Source organism: Rhincodon typus, chromosome 7, assembly GCF_021869965.1.
Source record: "Rhincodon typus isolate 14 chromosome 7, sRhiTyp1.1, whole genome shotgun sequence".
NCBI classification, from domain to species: Eukaryota; Metazoa; Chordata; class Chondrichthyes; order Orectolobiformes; family Rhincodontidae; genus Rhincodon; species Rhincodon typus.
Window position 1 is genome coordinate 94663207 of NC_063338.1, and position 23332 is coordinate 94686538.

General features: G+C 45.8%; 1 protein-coding gene across 3 annotated transcripts in view; it reads left to right on the plus strand.

Moving 5' to 3' along the window:
• The window catches only part of LOC109938710 (serine/threonine kinase 11 interacting protein), a 115587-nt gene that overhangs the window by 43021 nt on the left and 49234 nt on the right, over positions 1-23332 (plus strand). For 2 of the 3 annotated variants that reach the window (XM_048599048.1, XM_048599049.1), the window contains exons 14-20: positions 1280-1672; positions 2476-2660; positions 5238-5381; positions 10635-10821; positions 14400-14575; positions 17695-18118; positions 19836-19951. In XM_048599048.1, coding sequence (XP_048455005.1) covers positions 1280-1672; positions 2476-2660; positions 5238-5381; positions 10635-10821; positions 14400-14575; positions 17695-18118; positions 19836-19951 — 1625 coding nt within the window. The remainder of the gene's footprint in view (positions 1-1279; positions 1673-2475; positions 2661-5237; positions 5382-10634; positions 10822-14399; positions 14576-17694; positions 18119-19835; positions 19952-23332) is intronic. The other variant, XM_048599051.1, reaches the window with a different exon arrangement.

Sequence of the window (23332 nt, forward strand, 5' to 3'; positions counted from 1 at the left end):
CAGACACATAATCCCCTCCCCTCCCCTCCCCTTCCTTGTCCGCCTTCTGCAGGCACCGTTCCCTCCAGGACACCCTGGTCCACACTTCCTTCATGCATATCACCCCCCAAAAGCCCTACGGCACTTCCCCTGTAACGAGCGAAGGTGTAACACCTGCCCATTTACCTCCACCCTCCCCATTATCCAAGGGCCCAAACATACATTCCAGGTGAAGCAACACTTTACTTGCACATCCCACAATCTATTCTACTGCATTCGCTGCTCACAATGTAGCCGCCCCTACATTGGGGAAACGAAGCATAGACTGGTGACTGCTTCTCAGAACATCTACATTCTGCTCGCAAAAAAGACCCTGAACTTCCAGTTGCCTGCCACTTTAACTCGCCACCCTGCTCCTTGGCCAACATGTCTGACTCAGAGATAGTAGGAACTGCAGATGCTGGAGAATCTGAGATAACAAGGTGTAGAGCTGGACGAATACAGCAGGCTTTTTCTGAAGAAGGGTCTAGGCCCGAAACGTCAGCTTTCCTGCTCCTCTGATGCGGCTTGGCCTGCTGTGTTCGTCCAGCTCTACACCTTGGTATGTCTGACTCAGGTTTGCTGTAGCATTTCAGAGAAGTTCAGCGCAAGCTGGAAGAACAACACCTCATTTTCCAGACTCAATAGAGTTCAATAATTTTAGGGCCTGAACCCTCCCATGTCCCAGCCCCATACCCCACACATCAGGCCTTGTTATCACATAGCCTACCATTACACAGTACTTATTGTTAGCCACTAACAGTGTCCATTAACAGCTATTCACTCTCCTAGCCAGATTGTTGTCAACTCCTTTGTCTGTTCTCCTCTGTCTTTGGGCTCTATCCCCAACTATTGCATACGCCTTAGCCCCTGCCCCACCCTATCCTCTGCATATAAACCGACATTTTCCTAGCTACCATTAGTTCTGAGGAAGGGTTACTGGATCTGAAACGTTAACTGATTTTTTTTCTTCTTTGCTGTTGCCAGACCTGCTGGGCTTTTGCAGCAACTCCTGTTTTTGTTCCTCCTATTATTCCTGTTTCTTATGGCCAATTTTCCTGTTTGTAAAAACCAAAAGAACTGCGGATGCTGTAAATGCAGTTCTGAGGAAGGGTCACCGGACCCGAAACGTTAACTCTGTTTTCTCCTCCACAGATGCTACCAGACCTGCTGAGCTTTTCCAGCAACTTTGTTTTTGTTTCCTGTTTGTAAAACTGCCATGTTGTTCATTACTGTTCAAATCCATGTCATCACTCTGTAGACGTTGTCTTGCAACACCAAGAGGATATCAAGAGGATGGATGAGCTCCGTGGTCAGATCGGAGATGATTGGCTGCGCTATCAGCATCACCTGAACAGCCCCAAGGAGGAGCAAACATACAACTCTGAGATAACCAATGCCCCTGGCAAGGATGAAGCCGACAGCTCCTCCAGCATCTTCCATCACAACAATAGCCTGGACGCTGCCTCTGAGGATTCAGGAGACCCTGCCATGGGTGACGAGACCACTCTGCTAGCCCTGGGCAGCAGCAACTGGGATGAACATGCCTCCTCCAGCTACCTCACCCCCGACGAAGGGGCTTATTTGAATAATTCTGTGTCACTAGTGGAGACACAGGAAGAGCAGGAAGAGGAGAAGGAGGAGACAGTGAGAGGTACAATGCAAAGTGTTCGGGACATGTTTCTTTCTGATGTACTGATGTCCAATGAGACAGTGAATTAGTAACCTTTTGGTAAAAGATACTAGGAAATGATGATCAACTACTTGCAATCTATATTAGTGACCTGGATTTTGGGAGCAAATATGACATTTAAGTAACAGAAGGGTGTGTAGGAGAGTTAGTTGTGAAGAGCCCAAACGGAGCTTGCAAAGGGATTTCGATGGGTTCAGCGAGGGGACAAGTATGTGCCAGATGGAGTATAATGTGGAAAGATGAGTGTGTCCACCTTAATGGGAAAAAGAAGAGCAGCATATTATTTAAATAAAGATTTCAAAATACTGAGGTACAAAGGGATCAGGATATCCCACTACAGGAATAGCAAAATTAGCATACAAATGCAGCAAGTAATTGGGAAGGTTAATGGAATGTTGCTGTTTAATGCCAAGGGAATGAATTATAAAAGTAAGGAAGTGTTGCTGCAATTATATGTGGTCTTAGTGAGACCATAACTGGAGGACTGTTGTACAGTTTTTGTCTCCGTTCTTAAGAATGGGTATTCTTGTATTGAATGCAGTTCTGAGTCAATTCCTGAGCTGATTCCTGGGATGAAGTGTTTGTCTGATGAGGAAAGGTTGATCGGATTGGACCTATACTCATTACTGTTTAGAGGAATGAGAGAATCCGGCAGTGACTGCAATGTGCAGGTTTTTCACTGGATGTGCAGCACTTTGGGACATCCTGTTGTTGTAGAGTTCCTGTGTAAAAGGCCAAGTCTATCTTTCTGTCCTCGCTGTTAGATATCTGCCAGCCCTTCATCGTTGGCCGGTTGGTGGAGGAGGAGCCTGAGTTGGAAAGCAGTTGGATGTTCCTGCGAGTGACCGAGGAGCAGCTCCTGGAGGTGGACCTAATGAATGCAGACATCCTGGAGAAACTGGAGCTGAGCAGCCTGACAGCTGTCCACACCTCCGAGGAGTTCTGGGAGGTAAGTCCATTCTGGAGAGGTTGCCAGGCTTTACCTGCTCCAGGTGGTCTCTGCTCTTGCACACTTGAGTCGCCCTCAGGATCTAGGTTTAAGGTGTATAGAATGGTATAACACAGACACAAGATCATTTGGCCCATTGTCCCTGTACTAACTCTTCAAAGACACTATCCAATTAATCCCACTGCCCTGCTGTTTCCCTGTCACCTTGCAACATTTCCTTCTGAATTTCCTTTGGAATTCTCTGGAAAGTTACGACTGAATCTGCTTCTGGGCTCCTTCTGGCTGTGTGTTCCAGTGTCATCACATGCTGCTTTTAAAAAAAATTCTCCTTTCCCTATGGTTCTCTGGATCAAATGTTGTTTCCTGCACCCCCTCAACAATCTTGCTAAGAATCACTGTCATAACAAACTTGCTCTTTCTCCTCCTCCTGTCCAATAGATCCAGTAGAGCTCAATAAATCGCAGGGCCTTCATTCTGATTTAAATGATCCTGATGGTCTGATCCTCTTGTTTACAATGGCAGTGTATCTCTAAATATCTGTCTTCTCAATGGACTTGCCTGCAGTGCATCTTTTTGCTTTGTGACAGAGGGTCTCTCACGATGCACCACCTAGCGCAACACCTTACTTCCAGCTCGTTCTTTGGATGTTATCTTTCAGCAGTGAACGTTCTGGGATTTGTCTACTTTTTGAAGGAGCCATGGGCAGAATGTGACTCTGTTTAAGAACGTATGAAACAAGTTGGTCGATTTCTGATCAAACATGTTCCAATTTGTCAATGATGAGACAAAGATGCACTGGAGTGTTACATTCTCCGGTGCATTCAGTTTTCTTTTAGGTCTCTGGCTGAGAATGAACATCAAGTACAAACATACAGATGTTGACCACTTTCTACCTCACTGAGAGCATCCGTAAAGAATGGTCAGTGCACGGTTGGTAATCAGGATCCAGTCTATCATGGTCACGTGTCTGTGCACACCCACCCGATCACTTTTTACCTCTGATATGGTGTACTGGGAAAAAATAAACCACTCACTCACATCCTCCCTTGTACATCCAACACTACCGCACCATATATAAGCTAGCGTGTGTGGAAGGGAGATTTCTGCATCAACATTAAACTCGGTTTATGTTTTCTGGCAGCAAACCTTTCTGTAATTAATCCACGGGATGTGGGTGTTGCTGGCCAATGTTTATTGTCCATCCCTTAATATCCTGGACAAGGTGGTGGTGAGCTGCCATATGCTGTAGTTTGACCCGCAATGCCATTAGGGAGGGAATTCCAGGATTTTGATCCAGTGACAGTGAGGGAGCAGCAGTGTATTTCCAAGTGAGGATGGTGGGTGGCTTGGAGGGGAACTTGTGATAGGTGGTAGTGTTCCTGTGTTTCCCCTGCCCTTTCCCCTTCTAGAAGTGGTTTGGAAGGCACCATCTTAAGGAATTTTGAGTGGTTTTTAAACATGGTAGTGAATCTTTTGGAATTCCTTAACCGGACAGCTAATTTTCTGAAGAAGGGTCCTGACCCGAAACATCAGCTTTCCTGCTCCTCTGATGCTGCCAGGCCTGCTGTGTTCCTTCAGTTCCACACTGTGTTAGCTATGGAAGTTCAGTGATTGAATAGGTTCTACGCAAGGATCGATAGTTTTCAAGGTACTAATAACATTGAGAGATCTAGAGATATTGTGGGAAAATGGCATTGAGTTCGATGACCAGCTACGATCTAGCAGGGCAGAGCAGGCTCAAGGAGCTCAATGGCCTTTTCCTGCTTCTGTGATCCCGGATTTCAATGTTGGTTTATTTCTCATGTTAACTTGAGGTATGGAGAAAGATGAGATCAGTTAGGACTATATTCACTGGAGTTCAGAAGAATGAGCAGTGTTTCGTAGAAACCTATAAAATTCTAGCAGGACTAGACAGGATAAACGCAGGAAGGATGTTCCCGATGACCAGGGAGTCCAGAACCAGGGATCACAGTCTTAACGATACAGGGTGGGCCGTTTAGGACTGAGAGGAAGAGGAATTTCTTTACCCAGAGAGCACTGAGCTAGTGGAATTCTCTACCATAGAAAGTGGTTGTGGCCAAAATATTGAATTTTTTCAAGAAAATTGGGGCTAAAGAGGCCAAAGGGTAAGGGGAGAAAGAGAGAACAGGGGACTGAAATGAATGATAGGCATTGAATAGTGGAGCAGACTCAAAAGGCCAAATGGGCCTCCTTCTGTTCCTATTTTCTATGTTTCTAACTCAACCTCACTCCAGATTCCAAAGGACCAAGTAGCTAGTTCAGCACATTCCAGTGCCTGAACCCTGAATCTATCCACTCTTGAACCAGCTCAACTCCAGGGAGGTACTGAGCCTCCCCACCAATGGCCCTGCTTTGTGTTGTACCTTTTCCGGCCTGGGGTGAGGGGAACTCTTGCTACTATAAATGGATGCAAAACCCTCCAGACTTCCCTGTACAGCAAGCTTATACCAGGTGTGTTTTTTCACTACCTTTCTTCGTCCCTCACCAAACCCACACGCCCCACCCCAACCCAACTGTAGCCGAGGCCCTATCATAACCTGGTCTTCTTTATTTCAGGAAAATAATTCTGAGTCTTGCCTTTCTCGGCAGAGCAGAGGACAGGCTCTCCCGGCAGTGGAGTGCTGCTTCAGTTACATTCGCAGGGACAAACGCAAGAGGAAGTATGTGATCCTGGACAAGAATCCCCAGGATGCCTCTGAGGTGAGTGTGGAAAAGAACATTCCGAGTTATCGGCCTTGGAGGGAGTGCAGCATAGTTTCAACAGGATAATACCTGGCTGCCGCATATTGAGTTGCGAGGAGAGATTGCACAAAACTAAGGTTGTTTTCTCTGGGATTTAGATGTTGAGCGATTTGATCAAGTTTACAATCTATCGAGGGGAAGTGAGCGAAATTACTTCGGTTGGTTGGGGAGTATAAAACAAGGGACAGATTTAAATTTTTTAGGAGTGAAATTTGGCAACAGTTCTCTCGCAGTGTACATTCTGTCTGTCTCACTCTCACAGATTTTGGGGATCTCTTCTACAAATGAGAATTGATATTCGCCAGTTGATTAACTAACAAAAACTCACCAGTCACGTGTTTAAAATGGACAATGGATTACTTAGTTCTTGAGGGAGGCAAACCTGCCATCCTAACCCAGTCTGGTCTATGCACCCAGAGCAATGTGGTTGATTCTTAAGCATAGAAAATAGGAGTGGGAGTAGGCCATTTGGCCCTTCAAACCTGCTATGCCATTTATTATGATCATGGCTGATCATCCAGCTCAATAGCCTGTTCCTGCTTTTTCTAGCCCCCTCCACATTCTTTGATCCCTTTAGTCCCAAGGCCTAGACATCTAACTCCTCCTTGAAAGCATTCAGTGTTTTTGTTTTGACTGCTTTCTGTGGTAGAAAGTTCTGTAGGCTCACCACTTTGTGGGTGAAGAAATTTCTTCTCTTCTGAGTCCTAGATGGTTTACCCCATGTCCTTAAATTGACCCCTGATTCTGGACTCCTTTACTATCTAAAATGGCCTAATGAGCCTCTTAATTCACTTAGGGCAATTAGGGATGTGCAACAAATGCTGGTCTTGCCAGTGACACCATGTCCCATGATTTTTCTTTAGAAATAAGACAAAGATGAGCAAATGGAGTTAGATGATTGTGGCTGCAATTCCTGCCCATCTCCAAAAACCCTCACTGCCTTGTCAATGAAGAATTTGTCCAACGCAGCCTTGAATAAAATCAGTGATCCAGCCTCCACAATGCTCTGAGGAAGAAAATTCCAAAGATTAACCACCCTTAGAGGAAATTCCTCCGCATCCCCATCTTAAATGGGTTATCATTTTTTTTCTTAAACTGTGGCGCCTAGTTCTGAATTCCCTTCTAAGTGAAAATACCCTCTCCACATCTGCCTCAATTAAGCCACCACAGAGTTTTTTTTTGCCTTTCAATAAGGTACCTTCTCATTCTTCTAAACCAGTGTGTATCACTTCAATCTTTACGAAACAACTCTTTCATCCTAGGAATCAATTGAGAGTACCTTCTCTGAACTCCTTCCAATGCAGGTATAGCCTTCCTTAAACAAGGAGATCAAAGTTATATCTGGTCTTCCAGGTGTTTGTTTACTTATTCATGGAATGTGGGCGTCACTGACTGGGGCACATTTCTTCCCATTCCCAATTGCACCTTGATCAGAGTGGATTGCAAGGGCAATTAAGAGTCAGCCACGTTGCTGTGGGTCTGGAGTCACGTGTAGGCTAGACCCACTAGCGATGGCTGATTTCCTTCTCGAAAGGATACAAATGACCAAGATGGGTTTTTCTGACAATTGACAGTGGTTACACGTTCACCATTGGGCCACACTTAATTCCAGTCTTTTAAATTGAATTTAAATTTCACCGTCGGCCTTGGCAGATTCAACCCAAGGTTCTGGATAACTAGCCCAGTGACACTGGTCTCACTAATACCCTGTCCATTTGCAGCAAGATTTCCCTGGGAGAAAGAAACTCTGCCGTCCTTACCCGGACTGGCCTCCATTGACTCTCGACCCACAGCAATGTGGTGACTCTTCACTGCCCTCTGAAATGGCCTTGAGAGCCACTCCATTGTGAAGTTACCAGCCCAGCATCACCACGTTGGGGGGAAAATAAATAATAACCTTGCCAGGGATGTCCATGTGTCACGAAGGACTAATAATCCTTCTCATTGCATTCCAGAACGTGGCAGCTAGTTATGTTATTATTTAAAAATCACCTGTCTGGTTTCTCTTAATTATCTTTAGTGCCTGTCATCTGGCTACTGATCACACTCCTGCCTCTCTCCCACACAAATAATTACTCCCGATTTACTCAATTAGGCCCCATTATAATTTTGAGAAAGTCTATTAAATGTTCTTTCTGTCGGATGCCAAGCTCTTTCTTCTTATAAAGATCTTTATTAATATGCTAGTCAAGGTCCTTGCCTTCGTGTCTCTCGCTCACGCAAGAGTGCGCAAGAGAGAGCGAATGCAAGAAAGACTGCCAGAGACACACACATCAAGGCAAGGTGACGGTGGACCTTGACAAGCATATTAATAAAAAATCTATACAAGGAGAAAGAGCTTGGCATCCTACAGAAAGAACATTTAATAGACTTTCTCAAAATTATAATGGGGCCTAATTGAGTAAATCGGGAGTAATTATTTGTGTGGGAGAGAGGCAGGAGTGTGATCAGTAGCCAGATGACAGGCACTAAAGATAATTAAGAGAAACCAGACAGGTGATTTTTAAATAATAACATAACTAGCTGCCACGTTCTGGAATGCAATGAGAAGGATTATTAGTCCTTCGTGACACATGGACATCCCTGGCAAGGTTATTATTTATTTTCCCCCCAACGTGGTGATGCTGGGCTGGTAACTTCACAATGGAGTGGCTCTCAAGGCCATTTCAGAGGGCAGTGAAGAGTCACCACATTGCTGTGGGTCGAGAGTCAATGGAGGCCAGTCCGGGTAAGGACGGCAGAGTTTCTTTCTCCCAGGGAAATCTTGCTGCAAATGGACAGGGTATTAGTGAGACCAGTGTCACTGGGCTAGTTATCCAGAACCTTGGGTTGAATCTGCCAAGGCCGACGGTGAAATTTAAATTCAATTTAAAAGACTGGAATTAAGTGTGGCCCAATGGTGAACGTGTAGCCACTGTCAATTGTCAGAAAAACCCATCTTGGTCATTTGTATCCTTTCGAGAAGGAAATCAGCCATCGCTAGTGGGTCTAGCCTACACGTGACTCCAGACCCACAGCAACGTGGCTGACTCTTAATTGCCCTTGCAATCCACTCTGATCAAGGTGCAATTGGGAATGGGAAGAAATGTGCCCCAGTCAGTGACGCCCACATTCCATGAATAAGTAAACAAACACCTGGAAGACCAGATATAACTTTGATCTCCTTGTTTAAGGAAGGCTATACCTGCATTGGAAGGAGTCTGGATGTGTTTTGTATATTCACTGACGGACATGAGTGTCAGTGGCTGAGCCAGCATTTATTGCCTGTCCTTAGTTGGCTACTGAGAAGGTGGTGCTGAGCTGCCATGTTGAACTGCTGGAGTACATGTGCTATAGGTAGACCCAAAGTAGTGTTAGGAAGGGATTTTGTCTCAGCAACACTGAAGGAACAACCATATTTGTCCATGTATGGCTTTAAACCAAATAGTGTGGAGGGGGTTGGGTTCAGTTGCAGGGAAAAAAAAAATAAAGTTGGAAGGGACTCAAGATGTTATTAAAGTTTCCAGAATAACTAGTACACAGAGAAAAGTTAGATTTCTGAACCTCAGACACAGCTATGATGAGGGGGACAGTCAATACAAGACGGAGGGTGTTGTACTTAAAATCACGCAGTGAACAAAACAAGGTAAGTGAGCTTGTGGCACAAATTGAAATTGGCAGGTACGTGCCAGTGTCATGGGTATCACAGGTAAGTGGCTGCAAGGGGATCAGGGCTGGGAACTAAATATCCAAGGAGACACGTCCTATTGAAAGGACGGACAAAGGAGGCAGGGTTGCCTTGTTAGTAGGAAATTAGATTAAATCGATAGCAAGAAGTGATAGAGTCGGAAGAGGTAGAATCTGTGTGTGGATAGAGTTGAGGAACAGGAAATGGCAAAAGACCCTGATGGGAGTTGTGTATATGCGTCTAGCAGTAGTCAGGATAATGGATCAGAAAATGAATCGGGAGATAGGAAAGATGAGTAAGAAAGACACTATTACAATAATCATGAAGGACTTCGGTATGCGGGTGGACTGGGAAAATCAGGTTGGTAGCAGATTCCAAGAAAAGGAATTTGTGGAGTGTCAATTTTGGATTTGGTGATGTGTAGTGAGGGAACTTAAGGCATACATTTCAAGAGGGCTAGACTATAAGAGCAGAGATGTACTGCTGAGGCTGTTTAAGGCTCTGGTCAGACCACATTTGGAATATTGTGAGCAGTTTTGGGCCCTGTATCTAAGGAACGATGTGCTGCTGTTGGAGGGGGTGCGGAGGAAGTTTACAAAAATGATCCTAGGGATGAAGGGGTTGTCAAATGCAAAGTCGCTGAGGACTCTGAGTCTGAACTCAATGGAGTTTAAAAGGATGATGGGGGATCTGATTGAAACTTACTGAGAGGCCTGAGTAGCGTGGACATGGAGATGATGTTTCCATTTGTACGAGAGACTAGGACCTCAGGGCACAGCCTTAGAGTGAAGGGATAACTTTTAGAACTGAGAAGAGGAGTTTCTCCAGCCAGAGGGTGGTGAATCCCATTGCCACAGAGGGCTGTGGAGACCACGTTGTTGATTGTAGTTAAGTCAGGGACAAATTCTTGATTGGCAAGCAGTTCAAGGTTATGGGAAGAAGGCAGGAGAATGAGGTTGAGAAACATATCAGCCATGATCGAATGGGGGAGCAGACTAAATGGACCCAATAGCCGAATTCTGCTCCTATATCTTATGGTCTAAGTCAGGACTGTGAGTAGAGGGGAGCTTGCAGGTGGTGATATTCCCGTCTCTCTCCCTGCTCTTGTCCATCTAGATGGAAGTGGTTGTGGCATTGGAATGTGCTGTCTAAGGAACTTTGCTGACGTTCTGCAGTGCATTTTGTAGATTATCCAGTGGCAGCAGTACGTACATTGATGGCACTTCATTCACAAACCAATCAAGCAGGCCACTTTGTCCTGCACAGTGTCAAGCTTGAGTGTTGTTGGAGCTGCATCCATTCATCACACTGCTGACTTTCGTACCTTTGTGGATAGGCTTTGGGGAGTCAAGGTGAATTACTTGCAGGATTCCTAGGCTCTGACCTGCTCTTACAGTAACTGTATATATCTGACCGGTTGAGTTTCTGGTCACTAGTAATCCCCAGGGTGTTGATTGTGGGGATTCATTGGTAATGCCATTGAATGTCAAGGTGCAGTTATTTTTCTCAATGGTCATCACCTGTGTTTTTTTTTCTGGTTTCAGATGCTGGTTAAGATCCTGAGTGATGCACTGGAAGCCAACCAGAGAGCGATGCGGGAGCATTTCCCCAAACTCCAGTGCTTGAAGTGCCAGCACGAGTTCACGGTGTCCCCACAGGAGCGGGATGCTGCTCAGTGCCTGTCCAAGCAATCAGGTGTTGGACAGACAGATGACCCAGATTACCTGCAGAGTGAGTGACCCCTCATTACCTCCCAGAGGAGAAGATCCCTAACCTTGCATTGCTAAATACATCTCGTTATTTCCTAATCAATGCCTTCAGTGATTTTATTACACTTTCTGGAGCAGGTGGGACTTGAACCCTGGTTCAGGGGTAGAGACACTTCCACTGCCCCACTAGGCCTCCTCTAAGCACTACTTTGCTTGCTGATCTGAGATGTGCGGAGGATGTCAATGGGATCCCTCTGTGTCCTCTTCTATCTCTTTCGCTTTCTGCTCATTCTATGTCTCCCGTTCAATTTTCAAGAAGGAAGTAGATATAGCTTTTCAAGTGATCAAGTGACATGGAGGGGGAGGATAGGATTAGGGTATTGAGCTTGATGATCAGTCACGATCATAATGGCTGGCATAGCACTTTCGAGGGGTCGAATAGCTTATGGTTGCTCCTAGCTTCTGTGTCTCCATGTTTGAATCCCTCTTGCCAAGTTGGGCACAGTAATCTGAATTGTTCAGAGATAGTAAGAACTGCAGATCCTGGAGTCAGAGATAACACAGTATGGAGCTGGAGGAACACAGCAGGCCGGGCAGCATCAGAGGAGCAAGGAAGTTGACATTTCGGGTCATGACCCTTCTTCAGAAATAGGGAGGGGGAAGGGAGCTGGGGAATAAATTGAGAGAGGGGGAGTGGGGCTGGGGAAGATAGGTGGGATGGCGATAGGTGAGTGCAGGTAGGGAGTGGTGGGGATTGGTCAGTGAAGTGGGAGGGACAAATAGGTGGGAGAGAGGATGGACAGGTTGTGTCAGGTCACGGAGGTGTGGATGAGAGGGAGGGTTGGTCGTGGGATGAGGCTGGGGATGGGGAGATTTTAAACCTGGTGAATTCCATTTTTATGCCATTGGGCTGTAGGTTCCCAAAGCAGAATATGAGGTGCTGCTCCTCCAGTTTGTGGGTGGCGTCATTGTGACACTGGAGGAGGCCCAGGATGGACATGTCACCCAGGGAGTGGGAGGGGGAGTTAAAATGGTTAGCGACTGGCAGGTGATGGTGTTTGTATCGTACAGAGCGCAGATGCTCTACAAAATGGTCTCTGAGCCTCCGCTTGGTCTCTCCGATGTAGAGGAGGCCACATCAGGAACAGTGGATACAGTAGACCAAGTTGACGGATGTGCAGGTGAAACCCTGTCTGATATGAAAGCTTTGTTTTGGGCCTTGAATGGAGGTGAGGGGGAGGTGTAGGGGCAGGTGTAGCACTTCTTGCAGTTGCAGGGAAAGGTGGTGGGGTTGAGGTTGGGGTGAAAGGTGTTAGTAAAGTTGATGAACTGTTGAAGTTCCTCGTGGGAGCACGAGGCGGCGCCGATACAGTGGAGGAAGAGGTGGGGGATAGTGCCAGTGTAACAGCAGAAAAGGGACTGTTCCACGTACAAAGAAGCAGGCATAGCTTGGGCCCATGTGGGTTCCCAAGGCCACCCCCTTAGTCTGTAGGAAGTGGGAGGAGTTGAAGGAGAAGTTGGAGCTGGAGGTAAGGATGAGTTCTGTTGAGCGGATGAGGGTGTCAGTGGAGGGGGACTGGTCGGGCCTGTGGGAGAGGAAGAAGCGGAGGGCTCATTGCCATGTCCGAACTTCCCCCTCATCCCTGCCTCCTTGACCTGACACAACCTGTCCATCTTCTCTCCCACCTGTCTGCCTCTTCCCACCTCACTGACCAATTCCCACCACTGCCTACCTGCACTCATCTATCACCATCACACCTACCTTCCCCAGCCCCACCCCTCCTCTCTCAATTTATTCCCCCAGCTCCCTTTTCCCTCCCCATTTCTGACAAAGGGTCCCAGCCCAGAACGTCAACTTTCCTGCTTCTCTGATACTGCCTGACCTCCTGTGTTCCTCCAGCTTCACTGTTATCTGAATTATATTGTTGCAGTACTGTACTGTGCCAGCAGATGGTGGTAGCACACTGCTTTCCACTGTCATTGGCAGAGGCTTGAACCTTTTTGGTCCTCCGTCAGGTCTCAACACTTCACATCAGCCTGTAGTTCTCAAAACGCATACTGTAGTGGTTCATGGGCTTGTCCGAGATACACATCACTGGGCTGCTCCAGAGCCTTGTCCAAAGCAAAGAACATTCCAGAATCCTCATGATGTCAGACAACCAAACTGGATCCTGTATGTAAGGCAGATGGTCACAAGCAGAACCAACCACTAATGTAGTTTAGAATCTTGTAATATTTATATTTATTATATGAAAATGTACTGATTCTGGCATGAATTTATCATTTGCCAATGAAACAAGATGCACAAGTGGTGTAAAATCAGTGGAAATGTTTGTTTCTATTAGTCTATTATAAAACTGAGGGGGCCGACAGGTGCTCTATGAAGTCTTTTGCCATGCCAAATTGGTCTGTGGAGGGCGGCATGGTGGCTCAGTGGTTAGCACTGCTGCCTCACAGCACCAGAGACCCGGGTTCAACTCCATCATCGTCTGTGTGGAGTTTGCACATTCTCCCCGTGTCTGCGTGGGTTTCCTCCGGGTGCTCCGGTTATTCCCCCCCATGCCACAATCCAAAGATGTGCAGATTAGATGGATTGGCCATACTAAATTGCCTGTAGTGTTCAGGGATGTGTAGCTTAGGTGGGTTATAGGGGGATGGGTCTGGGTGTGGATGCTCCAAGGGTCAGTGTGGACTTGTTGGGCCAAAGGGCCTGTTTCCACAAAGTAGGGATTCTATGGATGTGAAGTTTAATAACCCCTGACTTTAATGACAGTGATAAAACTAACATCCTGCAGATGCTGGAATTCTGAAATAAAAATGAAGTGCTGGAGAAACTCAGTAGGTCTGGCATCATCCGTGGAGATAGAGAAACAGTTATCAGTTCTAGTTCAGTATGACTCTTCCTCAGAACAGTAGCAAACACAAATTGGACTCAACATTGACTCTGTTTTTCTCGCACTCTCTCTCTGCAGATGCTGCCAGAACTGCTGAGTTTCTACAGCACCATCTGACTTTAGTGATGATGTGGAGGTGCTGGTGTTGGACTGGGGTGGACAAAGTCAGAAATCGCACAACACCAGGTTATAGCCCAACAGGTTTATTTGAAATCACAAACTGATGATTTCGAATAAACTATAACCAGGTGTCGTGTAACTTCTGATTTTGACCTTAGTGAGTCCCCAGTTTGTGTTGTTCCACTACTGGCCCCTACCCCAGATAGTTGGGAGTGGTGAGGGGTCAATTTCGCAACCAGCTCTCTGAATGAGAAATTCATTTGGTGTCATTCTCTCTAACCCTGCACCTTGTTCCTTTCCTGATAGTTTTAATTCCCTTTCTGAAACCTTGGATGAACTTCTGTTCACCACACTCTGTCAGCATGTTTCTGACCTAAACCACTCACTGCGTGAGAGAGCTTGCCATCCTGTCAGCATTTCTGCCTCTGCCACTTGCCTTAAATCTGTGCCGTCTTGCTCTTTATCCTCCTAGAGTGGTTTTGGCTTTTGAATAACTGTGAGGGATTGTTGCCACCAGTCCACAGGTTGTCTGAGCCTTGATGAGCTGAGCAGTGTTTGTCTGATGTTTCTTTGTCTCTCTCTGCAGTTGAGAGTCCAAAGGCACCTCCAGCCTGCCCCAAGTGCGCGAGTGAGATTGTGATCGTTGTGCCGTCCGAGATAGAAACACGCACCAGTACACCCATCCACCCCGAGGAAGAAGCCGTCAAAGTGGATGTCCTGAAGATCGCCTTCACGGGTGACAGCGCCACTGGGAGCCTGAAGGTGAGCCACGCGGTGTTACCAAACTTGACAACAGGAATGAATGATCCAGTTGTTCTGGAGGTGGGTGGGAATGCGAGCGTTGCTGGTGAGAATGTTTGTCGCCCATTCGTAATTTGATCATGAGGAATAGGAATAGGCCTTGGCCATTCAGCTCTGGATCTTCCTCTGCCATTCGCTGAACCGCTTGACTGATCTGATTATGCCACTTTTCTGCCTGAGCCCCGTAACTCTTGTATTAGATTTCTGATCTATGTTCAGTGTCCCAACATTTATGTCTCACTTTATGTATAACAACAACAGAACTGCGAGCAGGAGGCAGCCATTCATCCCCTCGAGCCTGCTCCGCCATTTAATACAATCGTGGCTGATCCCATCTCGCCCTTGACTCCACTTTCCTGCCTGCTGTCCAAAACCCTTTAACCCAACACTGATTATTAATTTATTCAATGTCCCATCATTCACAGCACACTGGGGTAGTGAATTCCACAGATTTATGATCATTTGAGAAATGTAATTCCTCATCTCTGTTTTAAATTTGACACCCCTTTTCCGAAAATGATGACCCCTTGCTCCAGACTGCCTACAAAGGGAAACATCCCCATTGAGGTTTTATACTGAGTGACCTCCCAGGCGAATTCAGAGGGCGGTTAAGAGTCAGCTGCATTGCTGTGGGTCTGGAGTTGCATGTCGGCCAGACCAGGTAAGGATGGTAGTTTCCCTCCGTAAAGGACATTAGCGGACCTGATGAGTCTTTATAACAATCAATTAAAGTTCCATGATTTCTGTTACTGAAGCTAACTTATTTTTTCAAATTCCAGGTTTACTTAATTGAATTAAATTCCGCCAACGCCGTAGTGGGATTTGAGCTCCAGACCCCAGATCATTAGGCCAGGCCTCTGGATTACACAGTCAGTAACTCAACCTCACAAAGTTACCATTCTGTGGGAATGGGATTGGGAAGGTTGGGGTATACGTAAGGTCTATCCTGCTGTTTCTTTTTTTATTCATTCACGGGATGAGGGCGTTGCTGGCCACAGCAGCGTTTATTGCCCATCCCTAATTGCCCAGAGGGCAGTCAAGAGTCAACCACTTTGCTGTGGGTCTGGAGTCACATATAGGCCAGACCAGGTAAGGATGGTAGTTTCCTTCCCTAAAGGACATCAATGAATCGGTCATCATTAGATTCTTAATTCCAGATATTTACTGAATTTGAATTCAAATTCCACCATCTGCCGTGGCGGGATTTCAACCTGGGTCCCCAGAATGTATCTGGGTCTCTGGATTAACAACCAGTGATATTACCACTAGGCCATCACCTCCCCGCTGCACATGCACTGTCATAGAGTCATACACATCTGCAGAACAGAAAAAGACCCTTTGGCCTAACACATCTCCTCCGCCAGTCAAAAACGACCACCTAACTATCCGAATCCTATTTCCCAGCTCTTGGTCCATAGCCTTGCGTGCTTTGGCTTTGTAAGTGCACATCTAAATACTGCTTCAATGTGATGAGGGTTTCTACCTCTCTCACCCTTACAGGTAATGTGTTCCAGATTCTTGCCAATTTCTCAGTTCATCACATCTCCTCCTGTAAACGTGTTGTCCCTTACTTCAAATCTACGTCCCCGGTCATTTTCCTCTTCACCAAGGGGAAAGGTTTCTTCCTGTATACCCTATCTATGTCACTCATAATACAGCTCAATCATGTCACCCACCCTGTCTCCTCTGCTCCAAGGAAAACAACCCCAGGCTGTCCAATCTCTCTCCATAATTGAAACTCTCCAGCCCTGGCAACATCCTGGTAAACCTTCCCTGCACCCTCTGCAACACATTCACATCCCTCCTGTAATGTGGATTCTAGAACTGCGCAGAATACTTTTTTAAAAAATCGTTCAATTTAGGTTTCCAGGCTTTTATCTAAAGGAATTTGTAGGGTGAATGGGATTATAGAACATTCCCCACGCTGAAGGGTACAGTCACAACATTTAAAGGACATTTGGAAAAGTTCATGCATGGGAAAGATTTGGAGGGATTTGGGCCAAACGTAGGAAGGTGGGACTAAGTTAGTTTGGGAACGTGGTCGGTGTGGACTAGTTGGACCAAAGGGTCTGTTTCCATGCAGTATGACTCTATGAACCCTAGGTCTCTGTTTGACAATAATACCCAGGGCCCTTCCATTATCTGTGTAAGTCCTACCCTTGCTTGTGTTACAAAATGCAGTATCTTACATTTATCCAAAATAAACTCCATCTTCCACTCCTCAGTCAGGTGTCCGAATTGATCAAGATCCCTTTGTAATCATAGATAACCTTCTTCATTATCCACTATACCACCAATTTTGGTGTCATCTGCAAACTTAATAACCATGTTTCCTATATTCTCATGCAAATTATTTCTATAAATGACAAACAAAAGTGAACCCAGCACTGATCCCCATGGAACACCGCTGGTCACGGGCCTCCAGTCCAAAAAGCAATTCTGTACCACTACCTGCTGTCTCCTACCGTCACTCACAACACAACCTCACAACATAGAAACAGACTCTTCAGTTCAACTAGTCCACACCGACCATGTTCCCAAACTAAACTAGTCCCACGTGCCTGCATTTGGCCCAAATCCCTCCGAACCTTTCTTATGCATAAACTTATCCAAATGCCTTTTAAGTGTTGTAACTGTAATCTTCAGAGTGGGGGCCATTATATAATCCCATTCACCCTACAAACTCCTTTAGACAAAAGCCTAGAAACCTAAATTGAACTATTCTTTAACCTCCATTTTCAGGAGAATACAAGCAAACATTTCATAAGAGTTAAATTATGAGCAGAGATTATGTCCTGATAACATTCTGGGGAATCTAAAACCACTGGGAGGTTATGCTGAAACTGTATAAAATGTTGATTAGGCCACAGCTACTAGGATGTTGCCAGAGCTGGAGAGTTTCAATTACGGAGAGAAATTGGACAGACCTTGGGGTTGTTTTTATGCACTAGGGCACCCAGATCTTTCTGCATTTCGGCTGTGCAACCTCTCACCATTTAGATAATCTGCGCAGAAGGACTGTAAACAACGAAAGGGACTGGAAATACTCTAAAATAGTTGGTCTTGTTTCTGTTGTGTAGAGTATTGAATCTCCGAGCAGACTGAGTCTGGATGCTGGACCTGGAATCCTGGGAGATGGTGCCACTGGCATGTTGGGTTTGGACCCAGAGATCTACTCCTTCGCTGCTGGCAAAAGCGCCAGTTTCTACTTGGAATGTGACCAGAGCTGCAGCAGCAGCATGAGGGATGGCAGCCGGGTTTCTGACACCTCCTCGGGTGATGTGGATCCCAGCCTGGGGGTGCTAGACCCGTCCGCACACAAGGCCCCCCAGGTTGGCTACAGTCCTGGTGTGTACGGTGGTAGCGCTAACCAGAGGGGGAGCGTCGACTCACACACCGACAGCCTGACCTGGAGCTACCGCTATGGCACTCCTGTGGGTTCTGCAATGATGCCCAGCTCACCTCGCTCTGAATCTGGGGACAGTCACGCTACAACCAGTAAAGGTCAGGAAAGTTGTGCACGATTGAGACCATAAAGAATGTTATAACAACCCAGAAGGCGGCCATTCAGCCCATCATGTCTGTACTGGACCTCCTGAAGAGTCTAGCTCTCCTATCTGTTGGTTTCTTTCCCCATTACGATGCAAATTTTATAAATTTTCTCCTATAAAATGTCAGGACTTGGCCTTACCACCCAATGAACACTGTTCCCTGTTCAATGCAACTTAGGGCTGATCTTATTCTCCCACCTTCACTAGCAGTGGTCAGACCATCTGTTGTTGATGAACTTTAACCATGCCCTTGGGTGAGATACTAAACCACAATCCCACCTCATTTCTTCCTCTTCCAGCCCTTTCAGTTCATTCTTCAAAACCATTACTTGATGTGAGGTGGGCATGGTAGTGGAGATTTGGGGGCTGGGGTTTTTTAAAAGAATATATACAAGTCCTCCCTGATATCCTGGCCAACATTCCTCCCAGAACCAAGTATCAGTTATCACCGGACCCGAAACGTTAACTCTGATTTTCTCTTCACAGATGCTGCCAGATCCGCTGAGTTTTTCCAGTAACTTCTGTTTTTGTATCAGTCATATTGACTGTGTAATTATCTCAAACTCTGTGTGCCAATGTTGCTTCCGTGAACATATGAAACAGGAGTAATAGTAGACCATTCAGTCCCTTGAGCCAGGTTCACCATTTGATAACATCATGGCTGTGGCTGATCTATTTTTGTTTCCAATTCAACTTCCCATTTATCCCTGATGACCCTCGATTCCCCTCCCTAGCAAGATTCGATCTACCTCCGCCTTCGAAATATTCAACAACCCTGCCTCCACCTCCTCTGAGGCAAAGTTCCAAAACCTGTCAATCCTCTGAGAGATAAAAATATTCTCATCTCTGTACGAGAAGGGCAATTTCAAAACAACATCCTCTAGTTCTGGACTTACCTGTAAACCGAAACATATATTCCACCTCCACCTTGTCAAGACCCGTTTTGGATCTTATACACTCAACCAATCCACCTTTCACTCTTCTAAACTCCAGTGGAAATAAGCCCAGTCTGTCCAACCTGCTCATTACAGCAGTCAGTCTAGTAAACATACTCTGAATTGCCTCCAATGCACTTATATCCTTCCTTAAATAAGGAGACCAAAACTTTACACAGCCTTGGCGATGTGGTCTCACCAATGCCACGTATAACTGAAGAATAACATGCTTACATGTAAGTTCAGTTCCTCTTGTAGTAAATTGTACATCCCTAGCTGCCTTTGAACTGAGTGGCTTGCTAGACCATTTCAGAGGGCAGTTGAGAATCGACCACATTACTGTAGCCAGAGCGATAAGGATGACAGATTTCCTTGCAGAAAGGACATTACTGAATCCAATGTGTTTTACAACAATTGATGATGGCTTCATGGTCACCAGCACTTTCAATTCCTGATTGATTGATTGAATTTAGCTTTCATCAGCTGCTGTACTGGGATTTGAGCCCATGTCCTTAGAGCAATGTGTGGGCCTATGCATTGCTAGTCCAGTGCTGTACCCACTGTGCCATCATTCATCTCGGTCTTAAATCCCAGTCGCTTGAATCCTTGATATGAATAGATAATCCGTCAACCAGACTGTCACTCATTCACTTCAGAATCTCTTTTGCTTCATTATTTTCCTCTGATTATTGCTGCAAGTTATGTGGTTCAAGGTTCCTTTTTTCTTTTCTCCAGAAGCTGAGTTCAACCTGTCTGTTGAAGATTTTCAAACCATTGACCACAGGCTGAAGCTGTTCCTCGACGTTGAGATTTTCAGTGAAGATAGGGAGGAGTATCAGTGCTTTGTCAAGGTAAGACAGTTTATTGACATGGCATTTTACACAGGTGGGATACAGGTCTTTCAGGCCCTCAAGTGTGTTGTCCCAGTGGTACTAACCACCTAAATGTTGGCCAGATATAGATATTAGTCTGTGATGCTGAAACAACTGAAGCAGCAGAAGAATGAATTGAGATCTGTGACCTACCTCCATTTACCAACTGTTGCTGCACATCTCTCAATACCTTGGGATAATCTATTTATCCCAAGTGTAAATTAACAATTGATCTGATTTTAACTGTAGAAGAATTAAGTTCCAACACTCATTGCATGGCATACAGAGGTGTTTCTAGTTTCAAACCTGAGTGACCTTGGTTGAGTATTGCTGGAAAAACAGGCACATTTTGTCCAAACTTTCTGTTTGGACTCAGGACAATTTGCAAGAATATCAATTTGAGGCATGCTGATATACTGTAATGTACTGATGTAATGAGAGAAGAGTGCTGATTGTTTGGCCAATGGATTGTAATTGGTAAATGCACCCATTAATGCAGTTTGGCAGAATCCTATTAGTGTGAGCACTGCTCATGCTACTACTGCAATTTGCAGCAAGAACATCTAGGTTCACCTGTTGCTCAAACCTTTTGAGAGACCTTACACTTCCAGGGTAATCTGAGGTAGACTTTTTTCTATTTACCTGTGGGATACAGGCATTACTGGCTGGCAGTATTTATTGCCCATCCCTAGTTGCCCCTTGAGAAGGTGGTGGTGAGCTGCCTCCTTGAACCCCTGCAGTCCATGTGCTGTAAGTAGACTCTCAATGCCCGCAGGGAGGAAATTCCAGTATTTTGACCCAGCGACACTGAAGGAACGGTGATATATTTCCAAATCAGGATGGTGAGTAACTTGGAGGGGAACTTGCAGATGGAAGTGTTCTTGTGCACCTGACCTTGTCATTCTAGATGGTAGTGGTCATGGGTTTGGAAGGTGCTGTAATCATAGAATGCAAGCAATGTGGAAGCAGGCCATTCGGCCCATTGAGTCCACATCAAGAACATCCTACCCAGACCCACCCGTATTCCCGTAACTCTGCATTTCCCATGGCTAATCCACCTAGCCTGCACGTCCCTGGACATTATGGGCAATTTAGCATGGCCAATCTACCCTAATCTCTGAATTTTTGGACTGTGGGAGGAAACTAGAGTACCCAGAGAAAACCCACGCAGATACGTGGAGAATGTGTAAACTCCATACAAACAGTCGCCTGAGGGTGGAATTGAACCCAGGTCCCTGGTGCTGTCTAAAGATCTTTGGTGAATTTCTGTGGTGCATCTTACAGATAGTACACACTGCTGCTACTGAGCGTCGGTGGTGGATGCTTGTGGATGCGGTGCCAATCAAGCAGGGGCTGCTTTGTCCTGGATGGTGTCAAGCTTCTTGAGTATAGTTGGAGCTGCACCTATCTAGGCAAGTGGGGAGTATTCCATGACACTCCTGACTTGTGCCTTGTAGATGATGGGCAGGATTTGGGGAGACAGAAATTGAGTTATTCGCCACAGTATTTCTCGCCTCTGATCTGGTAGTAACTGTATTTATATGGCAAGTTAAGTTGAATTTCTGGTCGGTGGTAACACCCAGGATGTTGTTAGTGGGGGATTCCGTGATGGTAACACCATTGAATGTCAAGGTATGGTGATTAGATTGTCTCTCATTGGAGATGGCCATTGCCTGGCATTTGTGTGGCGCAAATTTTACTTGCCCCCTGTCAGCCCAAGTTTGGATATTGTCCAGATCTTGTTGTATTTGATCATGGACTGCTTTAGTATCTGAGTCGTCGCGAATGATGCTGAACATTGTGTAATCATCCGTGAACATCCCCACTTCTGACCTTATGATGGAGGGAAGACCATTGATGAAGCAGCTGAAGGTGGTTGGGCAGAGGACACTACCCTGAGGAACTCCTGCAGAGGTGTCCTGGAGCTGAGATGACTGACCACCAACAACCACAACCATCTTCCCATGTGTCAGGTCTGACTCCAGCTACCGGAGAGTTTGCCCCCAGTACTCACTGATTCCAGTTTTGCTACGGCTCCTTGATGCTGCACTTGGTCAAATAATGTCAAGTCTGTCACTTCCACCTCACCTCTAGTATTCAGCTCTTTTGTCCACATTTGAACCAAGGCTGTAATGAGATCAGGAGCTGAGTGGCCCTGGCGGAACCCAAACTGGGCATCATTGAGCAGCTTATTGCTGAGTAGGTGCTGCTTGATAGCACTGTTGATGACACCTTTCATCACCTTACTGATGATCAAGAGTAGACTGATGGAAGTATCGGATTCGTCTTGCTTGGTATGAACAGGACCCACCTTGGCAATCTTCCACGTTGTCAATTCAATGCCAGTGTTGTAGCGTTACTGGAACAGCTTGGCTAGGGGTGTGGCAAATTCTGGAGCACAAGTCTTCAGTTTGGTTTTTTAAATATTGTCAATTCCTGTAATGAGTGCTTTAATGATGTTTCTTGATATGATGTGGAGTGAATTGAATTGGCTGAAGACTGATCTCATGCGCTTCTGGTATGTTGCAAATGCTTCAACTTTATCTTTTGCACTGATGTGCTGGGCTCTTCCATCATTAACAATTGGGATACTTGTGGAGCCGCCTCCTCCAGTGGGTTTAATTGTCCACGACCATTTGCAACTGGATGTGGCGGGACTGCAGAGCTTCGATCTGATCCATTCGTTGTGTGATTGATTAGCACTGTCCAATGCATGTTGCCTGCGCACTGTATGACATACCAATACAGTTGGTTACAGATGTACCTGAGAAACTTAGATTAGCGAGAATGAGAGGTATTTTTCCTTTGTTTGTTTTTTTCCCCCCTACCATTTACTACCAACTCAGTTTAGCAGCTGTGTCCTTTAGGACTCAACCAGTCGTGGAGCTGCTGAGCCACTTATGAGTACGTTTTGTACCCTTGTCACCCTCCAAATATTGTTCAGCAGTACGTAGTAATGAGCTTTCTTTAGTCATGTTTGATCTGGCGCCATGACCTTTCATGGAGCCTGAAGACAATGCAACACTCTCCTGGATCTACCTGTTCTCCTGGTGGGACGTGACAAACACGAGGATGGTATTGGTAATGTTTGGGATATTTTGTCTGTAAGGTGCAATTCAGTGACTGTGACTATGTCAGGCTATTGCTTGCCTAGTCTGTGGACAGTTCTCCCAAGTTTGGCACAAGACTCTGGGATGTTGGTCAGGAGGAAGTTGCAAGATCAGTAAAGCAGCATTTTTGCTGTTGTTGCTTCTGGAGCCTGACTTCATGCCGGGTAGTCCAGTCTGTTTTTAAACACACCCATGTGTCTTGCTCGGACATGTCAGAAGGCAGTTATAAGTCAACCACATTACTTTGGGT